General features: G+C 43.4%; 1 protein-coding gene across 1 annotated transcript in view; it reads left to right on the plus strand.

Moving 5' to 3' along the window:
• RGS22 (regulator of G protein signaling 22) overlaps positions 1-13500 on the plus strand; it is a 110533-nt gene that overhangs the window by 74348 nt on the left and 22685 nt on the right. The window contains exons 18-21 of the mRNA XM_084851450.1: positions 1401-1564; positions 8346-8508; positions 10999-11157; positions 12283-12351. Coding sequence (XP_084707576.1) covers positions 1401-1564; positions 8346-8508; positions 10999-11157; positions 12283-12351 — 555 coding nt within the window. The remainder of the gene's footprint in view (positions 1-1400; positions 1565-8345; positions 8509-10998; positions 11158-12282; positions 12352-13500) is intronic.

Raw genomic sequence — 13500 nt, forward strand, 5'->3', positions numbered from 1 at the left:
TGTTTCCCACACTCTTACACTAACACAGAGTCAACCACTCACTCCTCTGACCAGTTAATTCCCCACCATTCTGTAGTAGCAAAAATACTATCATTTTCTTCCTCAGTTTGGGCATATTACTGTATTTTATATATCATCATCATCGGCTTATTTATATGCCTTTTTTCCATGGTAAAACCATGCTCAAAGCAGCTTACACTAACTAACTAACTAACTATACACACACACATATACACAAATATAGCAACATTTCCAAAGAATTATCTAAATGTTACAAGTCATAACATTTAAATAGTCATATGCATAAAACATCTCATATTAAGAAATATACACTAGGATTAAACAACTAATAATTCATACTATGGTCAAACAGAAGAGAGAAGGAAAATCCAAACATCAGCAAAAATAACAGCAGGGACAACAGCCTTTATAGCTGGAATCAGTTAGGGCCCCACCCTAAGAGGCCAGATGGAATGAGCCAGAGAAGCAGAGATCAGATCTTGTAGGAGTCACAGCCAGATGGTCTCTAGGCACCTTCAGTAGGAGCAAGAGACTTGTAGCCTGAGTTTGCCAGGGCCCTGTCCTCTCAGGCCAGGTGGAATGAGCCAGACAAGCAGAGACCAGGTCTTGCCGGGCTCACCGAAACAATGGCTGCTTCTCTTTATAAATTCATACTCTCATGTTAAAGGAGGCCATTGAAGGGTACAGGATGGGAAAACTCCACTTTTCATACAGAGAGGTGCTTTCAAATAAAGACTTTATAGCAGAGCCCCATTTTAGTCTGAACTCTACTCTGTAATATTCTTAGCATGATGATTAAACCAGTCCTACCAACATCACGTTTGTATATGTTTAGCTCGCTGTTTGAAATACCAAGTTTCAGTGACCTGGCTTGTCTTGAGTTCAAGGGGTGACAGCATGTCTGTGTACTTCAGAGGGAAGTGGACATGTCTCAAGAAATGCCACCAGTTTTCATGGTACCAATCCAAAATGACGATGGTGTAAGCAAGTAATGTACCTGGCTGACATTTTTTCCCTTGTCTTTTTAAAGATGGTGGATACATCGAAAGATGTTTTGCAGTCATTGTATATTAGTCAGAGATGAGAAAACCTTGATTTCAATACATTTCCCTCCCTTTCCTCTTCATCAATGATTTACTCCTATGTAAACCATCTTGTCGTGACAGGAGGTTGTGCAATGGTCATCCTTGGTGGAACGCATCCTATCTCAGATCTTGATACATGTAGCTGCCCCTTAATCTTTGGTCTTGAAATACAATTCCACAAAAGAACGAAAAGTGCTAGCAATCTGTAGAAAGAGGGAAGAGAAAGAAATCTACAGGGCTTAGGAAAAAGGGTTATGAGATTATTTAGATTGCCTTACACAATTCTTTCATTAGGTTTTGGCTGTTGAAGAAGACAAGGTCCCATGGCATCCCGATTCGATAGAACGCCCAAGTCAAGTCCTCTCCAAAGAAGCTATGTCATACAGCATTACTGACTTGTTAAGCAACAGACTGAATTTGGAACAGTTCCGATTTTTTCTTGAACAGCAGTCTGCAAGGTATTTCTCATATGCTACAATGTCCATCTCATGAACACACATCTCCTTGAACAAAAACAATGACACTGATATCTTAGCCCATCACACAGTAATTATTTCAGAGATTAGATTTATACAGTAATAAGGGTTGTTTCTTTCCCCAGGATCTCTCCACTGTTTCCTGGAATTCTGTATGGCTAATGGGTCTCAGGAACTGTGTGTGGGCGTGCGCGCATGCGCGCACTCACCACAGACACATATGTGCTTCAGTCCAGAGCCCCGTGTCTGCTCCAGCACACATGGAGCACCCTAGCCTGCTCACTAAGCCTTTCTCATTCAGTACCAAGGAGGCCCATGGTATTTATATCTGCATATGTACTTTCTGTTTGTTGGTTTATCCAGTACCAAAATAGAGAAAGGAAATATAAGAGGTGCGCAGGGCTGGTTCAAGACATTTTGCTGTGCTATACCGCTGCAGCACTCCATCCAAATCTCTCCTGCCCTGGCTGGCTTTTCACAGAAGATGCTGGGATGCATCTCCCAGTTTGTGCACTACAGCTGCCAAGACCATATGATCCCAGAGTTATGCCATAGCACTCTGTGTGACTGTACAAGGGAGCACTTCTTGAGTCATGTGTTATGCCAGTTTCCCTTGATTTCCTTGCACTGAGCGGTGACTGTCACCCTTTCACTTGGAGTGCTTGTTCAACAGGGTCAGCCCAGACAGTGTATCAAGGGTGGGAAGAAGGTAGATCGGCTTCTCCTGTAGATCTCTGGGGGATTTGCAGTAGACCAGCCAGGGTGTCTGCCATGGCTGCCTTTGTGATAGGTGCTTATCTCTCAGTATTCCTCACCAGTAAAATATAGGAGTATTAGTTGACTCCCCTTAACCAGGTCTCCGTGCAGCTCTGCTGGCCACTTCGGGGGGGTTGTGATGGAATCCCTGATCTCTTGTAACTCAGATGGAGATTTCTCTTTGTATATACAATGTATGGCTCGTGGAGTGCAGTCTCCAGTGCACCTCCCCCCCATTTAGATCTGGCTTAGATTAGTAACCTTGGGGTCCTAGTAAAAAACAAAGTAGACCCTACAGACCTGAAGCCTTCCCTCCTCTGGTTAATATAATACTACAACACAATCACTGTTCATGATGCTTTATGGCACTGGTGAGCAACACATGGCCTGTGGACCACATGCGCTCCCCATGGCAGTTTTGGCGAGCCTCCTGCCCTGGCCCCTTGAAATTGCCCTGGCAGAACCACCACCACCCCGCAATTTTGGAAGGAACCAAGGTGTGCAGGGAGCACATGCTGTCTTTAGAAGCAGAATCACACTCCTGGAAGTCCCCGAGGAGCACTGTTTTGCTTGTAAAAAACACACATGCTGCCCATGCACTTTGTTTCATTTCATTTATTTTATTTCTCTATGTCTCAAAAGACTAAGCTCTCTTCTGGGCAGTTTACAAAGATTACAATCCTAAAAATGCAATATAATAATTTCCTTCCAAAATTGCCAGGGAGGTGGCCACCATCACTGAGGCAGCAGCAATTGTGGCATCAGCAGCACGTTTGGTGACAACAGGGGAAAGATGTGGCCCCCGGTGAGTTCTGGGGGTGGGCAATGGAAGTTGCCCACCCCTGCATTACAGATCAATATAAAATAAAATGAAGTCCCTACCACAAGAAGCTTACTGTCTAATGGGAATGTGGAGGTGGTAGCTAAAGGACAATGACAAAGACTTCATGGAAGAGAAGCTGCTCCTGGTGCCATGCAACAGCTTCTTCCACAGTTTGAACTTGCATTACAGAGACATACTAGAAGGTGGGCCACTTCTGATGGGCAACAATTGTTCAGTGCATTCATTACAGCTGTAGAGGCCATATTAAGGGCTCCTTCACATGGAGCTTTTATCCTGCAATTGAGGTGGCTCTTTCACAGAGGTTTGAGGGCTCTTTACTTGACACCGTCACCCTGCTGTGACGTTCAAGTCCGTTTCCTGCACTAAATGCCCTTTGTTCCATTTTTAAATAGATCGCAGATAGTGAGCTATCAATCAGCCTCGTGTGGCTCAGAGTGGTAGGCGGTAGTATTGCAGTCGAAACTCTCCCCACAACCTGAGTTCGATCCCAGCAGAAGGTGGGTCCCAAGTAGCTGGCTCAGGTCGATTCAGCCTTCCATCCTTCCGAGGACGGTAAAATGAGTACCCAGCTTGCTGGGGGAAAGGTAGTCACAACTGGGGAAGGCAATGGCAAACCACCCGACTGTAGTCTGCCATGAAAACGCCAGCGAAAGTGGCATCCCTCTAGGAGTCAGCAAAGACTTGGTGCTTGCACAGGAGGAACCTTTCTTCCCCTTCATGGATCGCTGCCTTGTTGGGGTGAAGGGGCTTGCGTAACTCAGTGAAGCCATAAGCTATGCCGTGCAGGGCCACCCAAGACGGACAGGTCATGGAGAGTTCTGACAAAATGTCATCCACTGGAGAAGGAAATGGCAACCCACTCCAGTATTCTTGCCAAGAAAACCCCATGGAACATATCACAAGGCTAAAAGATATGACACCGGAAGATGAGCCCCTCAGGTCGGAAGGTGTCCAATATACTACTGGGGAAGAGCAGAGGGAATTTCCAAGTAGCGCCAGAAAGAGTGAAGCGGCTGGGCCAAAGCTAAAAGGACACTCAGCTGTGGATGTGTCTGGTGGTGAAAAGAAAGTCCGATGCTGTAAAGAACAATATTGTTTAGGAACCTGGAATGTAAGATCAATGAATCAAGGTAAGCTGTAGGTGGTCAAACATGAGATGGCAAGATTGAACATCGACATCTTGGGAATCAGCAAACTAAAATGGAAAAGCATGGGTGAAATTAATTCAGGTGACCATTATATCTACTACTGTGGGCAAGAATCCCTTAGAAGAAATGGAGTAGCACTCATAATCAACAAAAGGGTGGGAAAAGCAGTACTGAGGTACAATCTCAAAAATGATAGAATGATCTCAGTACGAATCCAAGGCAAACCATTCAACATCACAGTAATTCAAGTCTATGCCCCAGCCACTGAGGCCGAAGAAGCTGACGTTGATCGGTTCTATGAAGACCTACAACACCTTCTAGAACTAACACCAAAAAAAGATGTCCTCTTCATCATAGGGGATTGGAATGCTAAAGTAGGAAGTCAAGAAATCACCGGGATAACAGGCAAGCATGGCCTTGGTGTACAAAATGAAGCAGGACAAAGGCTAATAGAGTTTTGCCAAGAGAACACGCTGATCATAGCAAACACTCTTTTCCAACAGCACAAGAGGCGACTCTACACATGGACATCACCAGATGGTCAATATTGAAATCAGATTGATTATGTAATTTGCAGCCAAAGATGGAGAAGCTCCATCCAGTCAGTAAAAACAAGACCTGGAGCTGACTGTGGCTCAGATCATGAGCTGCTTCTTGTTGCAAAATTTCGGCTTAAATTGAAGAACGTCGGGAAAACCACTAAACCATTCAGGTATGACCTAAATATTCATAAGGTATGACCCTTATGAATATACAGTGGAGGTGACGAATAGATTTCAGGGATTCGACCTGATAGACAGAGTGCCTGAGGAGCTATGGACGGAGGTCCGTAACATTGCTCAGGAGGCAGCAACTCAATCCATCCCAAAGAAAAAGAAATGCAAGAAAGCAAAGTGGCTGTTTGATGAGGCTTTGCTGAGGAAATAAGGGAACTGAAAAGCAAGGGAGAAAGGGGAAGATATATCCAACTGAATGCAGAGTTCCAGAGAATAGCAAGGAGAGACAAGAAGGCCTTCTTAAATGAACAATGCAAAGAAATCAAGGAAAACAATAGAATGGGAAAGACTAGAGATCTTTTCAAGACAATCGGAGATATCAAGGGACCGTTCTGTGCAAAGACGGGCATGATAAAGGACAAAGAAGGCAGGGACCTAACAGAAGCAGATGAGATTAAGGAGAGGTGGAAAGAATACACAGAAGAACTATACAGGAAAGATCTGAATATCCCTGATAGCCATGACAGTGCGGTCACTAAACTTGAGCCGGACATCCTCGAGAGTGAAGTCAAGTGGGCCTTAGGAAGCATTAGTAACAACAAAGCTAGCGGAGATGACAGTATTCCAGCTGAGCTATTTAAAATCCTAAAAGATAATGCTGTTAAAGTGTTGCACTCAATATGCCAACAAATTTGGAACATTTGCACTGGTTACCAGTTGTTTTCCGGGCCAAATTCAAGGTGTTGGTTTTGACCTTTAAAACCCTATATGGTTCCAGCCCAGCCTATCTTAAGGAGCGCCTCCAGCAACACCAGACAGGCCGCTTAACAAGATCAGCCTCAGATGGCCTTCTCTCTGTCCCATCAGCCAGGACAGCTAGACTGGTGGGGACGAGGGAGAGGGCCTTTTCTGTGGTGGCCCCCACTCTGTGGAACTCCCTCCCTAGGGAACTCCGTCATGCCCCTTCTTTAATGAGCTTCCGTTGTGCATTAAAAACGTGGTTGTTCAGGCAGGCATTTGGGGTGGGTTAGGGTATTTAAAAAAAAAATTTATGGTAGAATTTTATTGTTATAAATTGTTTTATGGTATGTTGTACATCGCCCAGAGTGGCTGGGTGACCAGCCAGATGGGCGATTAATAAATTTAATAATAAATAAAAAATAAATAAAAACATGCAACAGTGGCCACAAGACTGGAAAAGATCAGTTTACATTCCAATTCCAAAGAAGGGCAATGCCAAAGAGTGTTCAAACTACCATACAATTGCGCTCATTTCACATGCCAACAAGGTTCTGCTCAAAATCCTACAAGCTAGGCTTCAGCAGCATGTGAACCGAGAACTACTGGAAGTACAAGCTGGGTTTCGAAGAGGCAGACGAACTAGAGCTCAAATCGCCAACATTCACTGGATCATGGAGAAAGCAAGAGAATTCCAGAAAAACGTTTATTTCTGCTTCATTGACTACGCTAAAGCTTTTGATTGTGTGGATCACAACAAACTCTGGCAAATTCTTAAAGTGATGGGAGTACCAGACCACCTTACCTGTCTCCTGAGAAACCTGTACGAGGGTCAAGAAGCAACAGTAAGAACCGCAAAAGCTGGTTTGAAACTCAACATTAAAAAAACTAAGATCATGGCATCTGGCCCCATCACTTCCTGGCATACAGAAGGGGAAGAAATGGAAGCAGTGACAGATTTTATTTTCTTGAGCTCCAAGATCATCGCAGACGGTGACTGTAGCCATGAAATTAAAAGACGCTTGCTCCTTTGGAGGAAAGCTATGGCAAACCTAGACAGCATAGTAAGAAGCAGAGACATCACCTTGCCGACAAAGGCTCATATAATCAAAGCTATGGTTTTCCCAGTAGCAACGTATGGCTGTGAGAGCTGGACTATAAGGAAGGCTGAGCGCCGAAGAATTGATGTCTTTGAACTGTGGTGCTGGAGAAGACTCTTACGAGTCCCCTGGACTGCAAGGAGGTCAAATCAGTCCATCCTAAAGGAACTCAACTGTGACTGCTCATTGGAAGGACAGATACTGAAGCTGAAGCTCAAATATTTTGGCCACCTAATGCGAAGAGAAAACTCCCTGGAAAAGACCTTGATGCTGGGAAAGATTGAAGGCAAAAGGAGAAGGGGACAGCAGAGGATGAGATGGCTAGATAGCATCACCGATGCAATGAATATGAACTTGATCACGCTCCGGGAGAGAGCGGAGGACAGGAAGGCCTGGTGTGCTATGGTCCATGGGGTCACGAAGAGTCGGACACGACTTAATGACTGAACAACAACAATGAGCTATCAAATTACCCTGTTGTGTTCTGCTTCAGTTTCCTCCATGAAAAGAGGACAAGCAGCAAGAAGAGGAGTGAGGTCATTGAAAGATAATGGAAGACTCAGATACGGAGAAAACAGGGGGGAAGAGGAGGGGGGAAAGGAAGCGCATGTAAAGGGAGTCAGTTGTGATCCTGCATTTAAAACAGAAGCAGAAAGCCCTGTTTTAAATGCAGGATTTTAGGCTGGTGTAGAAATGAAACATTCATTTTCATTTCTGCATCACTCCAGGTGGCATCTGTTTCCACATGGTGAGCCATTAATGGGTAACAGCTTTCCATGTGGGTCACCAATGCCAGGATGTTTGTGTTATCATCAACACTGCTTTGTGAATGGTCACTGTAATTATTTTACATACATTTAAGCTTTAATGTAATTGTTACAGTCTGTACTGTACTTTTTCGCATTGCATTTCCCTCTGACCTCATTGTCTATAATTGTTTTCTAACACTACAGCCATGGGTTGTATCCAATGTCTATCTCGAGTCTCAACCCATTCATTTCAGTGTGTCTGTTCTAAGTAGGACTAACGTTGGATGTGTATATATCCCTGCCATGTGTATATATTCCTGCCAATGTAGGATAACACTTCATGCATCTGATGAAGTGAACATTACTTCACAGACATTTGTGCCATCATAAATGTTTTAGTCTTTAAACTGCCACAGGACTCTTTGTTGTTTTCATCGCACCATGGCCAGTCTTTCTTTGTGGCTGCTGTGAAAGTGTGGAGGAGGAATCGCTTGGTCTGTGGGATAAAGCACTTGCTGCACACCATGACTCCCCAGTGCAGTTCTTGCACATTTACTCAGAAGCAAGTCCCACTGGGCTTACTCCTTAAGTAAGTGTGCCTAATATTGTAGCCCCTGTGTGATAATGGCTTTTGGGTTAGGTTAAAGTCATAATTCAGTTAAGCTGCCAGTGAAAACAGGTGACATAAAAATACTCTTTGTCTTATTTGTAGCACAGACCTCATGTGCTGGATAGACATTGAACAATTCAGGAGGATGCTCCACAAAAACAAAGAACAAAGAGAAGAAAAATCTAAGGACATTAAAAATAAATATTTAAATAAGAAATACTTCTTTGGACCTGACAGCCCAGCAACAAAAGAGGAACAAGAGCAGGTAACTGAGGGCTGCTTTAAAAATCTTCACAAATGATGGTGGTGAGGGTGGACATATCGGTTCATATTCCACTAATGCTGATTTGAAAGAGATTTACTTCAGCTAGATTTTACTTGATGCAGAATACATACTGCATTTTCATTTGGGAGGCCTTTCAAACAAAACCACAGCTACACGAAAGCTGCTTCCCCCCACCTCCCACCATGATGCAGTCCCACACAGCATGTGAATGATACAGCCTACATGGATTGCATGGGTCTTTCCCACACAATCCGCACCCCACTATGGGGTGGTCCTAGTGAAAGTGTTAAATGGCTATCAGTCATGATAGCTATATATTACCCCTAGTATCAGAGGAAGTATTCCTGTGAATACCTGTTGCTGGGGAACACAAGCAGGAGGGTGCCATAACTGCCCTCATTTCCTAACTGTGGGCTTGCCATGGGCATCTTGTTGGCCACTATTGGAAATTAGAGGCTTTTCTACATGAGGCATTTATCGTGTGCTTGTCACAGTTGTTTACAGATTCTTTAGACAAAGTCATGACCCTCCAGTTTGGCTTCTGTGTCTAATTATGTAAATTTGTATTGTACACCACCTAGAGGGGCCGGGTAGCCAGCCAGATGGGTGGCTAATAAATTTAATTAATTAGATAGATAGATAGATAGATAGATAGATAGATAGATGATAGCATTTTTGATGAAGCTTTCTAGAACAGGGAAAATACAGCATTTAATTGTGAAAGTGAAAGAAGCCACTTTTTCACTTTTGTATTTGCACTATTTTGCTATACCACAGTGCCACCTAAAGGTTAGGTAGTAGAAAACCAGGAAAGGAAACACTCTGCTCTCAATTCTGTGATGAAACCAAAAGTAGATACAGCAGATGAACAGCCTCATGTAGAAAAGCTCACTGAACTACATAGGCTTTTGGTCTTTTCCAGCAGGGGTTGTCTTATATTCCTCTGAGTGGGCGGGTGCTGTTGTACTCTTATCCTGCTTGCGGGCTTTCCACAGGCAGCTGATGGGCCACTGTGCAAACAGAATGCTGGACTAGATAGGCCTTTGGCCTGATCAAGCAGGAATTTTTATGTTCTTATGTTCTTCAGCTGAATGCTCCTTCACACAAACTTAAACCAGTTGTTTCCTTAAACCACTGTTTGTTAACTTGTGCATGAAGGAACTTTGGGGTTCCTCAGAAGCTTATCACAGGCTCATGAGGATATCAGTCATTACTGACAAGCTTACCTGAAAGACAGCTTGCTCACCACTAATGAGATTCCCCTGTAATACACAGTTGCAGGGGGGTGTTTTTGGCTACACTTTAGTTCACGCTGTGCAATAGTGAGACCCAACAGGCCTGGCTTGGATCCCATGTGAATTAAATGCGCACCCTAAAAATGTGTCCCAGAACCTCAGCAATGTACAAGAGCTCTGGGGTACCTTGGCTCATAAACTGATAAGAAGAGGGTTCCCACATGGCAGGATACTTGAAAACACATTGCCTTAAACCTTTGTTTAGTTAGTTATCTGAAATCCTATTGTAATTCTATTTCTGCAATTGTCCCCAGAGCTACTTAGACTGATCCTAGAGGGCTCATGTAGTAAAGTTCCAGCATTCAAACAATGACTTGTTCTTCGGCGGCTAAAGCAACACTTCATGCTTGGCAAATGGACAGAGCTAGCTGTGCCCTCTACCACTAAAAGTCCCTAAAATTCCTGACATAAAACTGAACTCTCATCTGGTAACTGCTGATATTTACAATGTCAGGGAGATGCTCAATAACCAGGGTTTGTTTCTAATGTAATTAGTATTAGCTGCCACCTTGTGTGTGCGCGCGCATACATGCACAAGATGAAATCAGTGAAATACAGTCACAGTGACTTTACCACAGTGGATGAAGAAATTAAGATTAATGGTGTGTCTTGGAGTTAGGGGACCCTAAAAGCAACCTTGGAACCAAGGAAATCTAGGTGAGAAAAGGCCAAATTATTGGCTGAAAATAGCCAAGAAGTTTTCCCCTGCCTGATGTGTTTACATCTCATAACCAAGACATATAATCAATATTTTAAAAAAGTTCAAGGCCATAAAGTGTAAGCAACGGCGAGCCAAGGACTTTTGAGTGCCTTCTTTTATATGCATCATATTGCATCATTGGCACTGACATTGGTTTCACCCATGAAAGTGACAAGTTATGTAAAAGAATGTTTGTCCACTTCAGCCTTTCTCAACCTGGTCCCCTCCAGGTATGTTGTACTACAGCTCCCACCATCCCCAGCCAGACAAGCTTAAATAAACATCAGGAGAGCCCACAGTTGGGAAAGTTGGCCTAGACTGTACATTACATTATAATCTGAACCTGGCTTCACTTCTCATGGGAATTATGTATGGGCTGGATGCTCAGAAGTATTTAGCCTCGGCAAAATGCTTTTTGTTGTTGTTGTTTTTGGACTGTTTTCTGTAGTCTTCTGATGTATTTGTATTTTTTAGATAATGAAATTAGGTGGAGGCTGGGGGCAGCTACTTCACGAACAAGTTCTTCCTGTGATCTTGCTAGAGATTCAAAAGTATATCCAGACGAGACTAGAGACAAAGTGGCTGCCGCTGTTTTTTGCAAGTGAAGAACCAGGACCACTGAAAAAACCAAAGGTAATGTTTTACCAAGCCACGTAGCATCATTGTTTTCATGGTGGGATGTAGTTTGCCTTAGAGTTGAGGCTTGCATACGGACAACAGAATGGTCAGCTCAAAGTCAATGTAAACAGAAAAAATATGTGAAGCATGCCAAATAACAGTAATGGCTTTGTATGCATGGGGGTTTGTGTGTGTTCTAATTCACCCCGTCTAGCAGGTATTCCTTTTAGCCACTGAACACATAGGACGCAGTTGAAATCTGGCTCAACATCTGGCAAGTTTTCCAAGGTTTATTGGAGAAGGAGGTGGAGAGAACTTGATCTTTGCTGTAGAATTCCACCTTCTGTATCCAATCCCTCCTTCACTGAAGCCCATAAATGTGATCCAGTCCCACATGGAAGCTGGAAGTTGCTGAGTAGCACAGAGCAAAATGAGCCTGAAAAAAAATATTGCTGGCTTTCCAACACTCCACCACGTCTGCTTTTTGTACTGCCCCCTCCTCCCCTCCCATCTGGGGCTGTCTATTCTATCAAGAATGGTTCTGATCCCTTCTTCTGCACCATAATTAAGCAGCAACGTTGGTGACTGGCTATCAGCCAGGCCTTTGACTGCCTGTATGAAAGAATTATTATTTGCTATATTGCACAATGAGTCTACTGGGTGGGAAGAAGCATTGAGCCTGGTGCCACATCAGAGAGGAAAAACTGGTGAGTTTGCAGTCTTCACTTCATTGGTTTTATAACAGGGGAGCTATTCACACACTGCCAGAGAAAGGAACAAGCAAATCGTGGTTTTGTTTTATTTTGTTTTTACTTCTTCCAGATTCATTCAGCCTAGTATCCTTTCTCTCTGAAAGTGTCCAGATTCAGATATTTCAGGAAGCAAATCTCTGTGGGTTTTCTCCGCACTCTTCATGTTTGAAGATGGCCAGCAAAAGAGTGATGGCCCAGCAAAATTATTACACTTTATTAACTTTGATGGAAATTGTAAATCTGTCTTCCTAGGGATACTACCATCAATCCTAAATTTGACTAAAGATCTAGAATACGTTATCCATCAGGGTATGTAATAATAGCGAGCGCTCAAAAACATTGTTACTTTATGGATCAACAATAACCATACTCCTTTTTTATTTTTAAGCCACACCTACGAGATGCAGCAGAAGATATCTTAATTCAGAGACTTGAGAAGAAAACAGAACCATGGAAGGCAAGCTATGTATGTTATCATTTGTCCTTGGATATAGTCTAGGCCTACACATCCCTAAACCCTGCAACCCTTCCATAAACATTCGACTCCAAAAAGCGAGATTAGCTGGTGCTGAGCAAGCACAATCATTATTATATACATAGTACTCTAAGGGCACAACCCTCTGCATAGTTGGCTGGGGAATGCTGGGAGTTGTAGGAAGTTTTTCTGTCTAAATATGTATAGGACTGCACCCTAAACCAACCTTCCCCAACCTGATGTCCTCCAGATATGTTGGATGACGACTCCCACCATCTCCAGACATGCTGACCAGGGTGATGGGAGTTGTAGTCCAACATTTGTGGAGGGTGCCAGGTTGGGAAGGCTGCTATAAACCATAGGATCATGTTGTTAAGACTTAGTGAAATCAGTTTAATGCAATAGTCAAGGCATGGTTGCAACTGGATACAAAACCTAGCAGTCTGAGGATATCAGTTTTCTTTTCAAAGTCTTTTTCTAGTTCCTTCTGGCTATAGAGACAGACTTACAAGTATATGGGCATTACTTGGTGAAATCTCCAAAACCAGAAAGGGATTCAGTAGGATTTCCAATTATTAATGGGCCTAGTCCTTTGCCTCTACCCATAACTATCAGAAACAGAATACATAAGCAAATGTAGGGAAATCTGCTTAATTTACGTAGGGCTGGGCCCAGACATAGTCATACATAGACTATTATTAACTTTCTCCATTAATTTCAGTGGTTCTACTCTAAGGGGCTTTTCTCATGGTGGATTTGCTGCGAATTGGGAGCATTTTGAGGTCATTCATGGCACATGACCTCGTGGCCAATCTGCACCTACCCCAGAGATTTCCAGTGGAAATATCTGGATTTTCTGAGACTACTTTTACTCCTTTTTATTTCTTTAATTTGGGTTCTCTGTGCTTCTGGTGCTGTGTGTCTCTATCCTCCGCATTTACTTCGGCATGATAGCCTTGCCCAGGGGTGTGTCTTTCACCTGGCTGTGATCTCATTGAGCCTTCCAGCCTTCAGAATTGCCCTGCACTCCCATTTTGCCAGTAATTAGGCTCTGTGATGACGCACTTCTCTGATGTTTGCATTACTTCGCTTCTCCATTGTTGTGTTAATTTGCATCTCCCATTTTGTCTA

The sequence above is a fragment of the Heloderma suspectum genome, chromosome 4 (assembly GCF_057233095.1).
Source record: "Heloderma suspectum isolate Gila_16-S chromosome 4, 16-S_ref, whole genome shotgun sequence".
NCBI classification, from domain to species: domain Eukaryota; kingdom Metazoa; phylum Chordata; class Lepidosauria; order Squamata; family Helodermatidae; genus Heloderma; species Heloderma suspectum.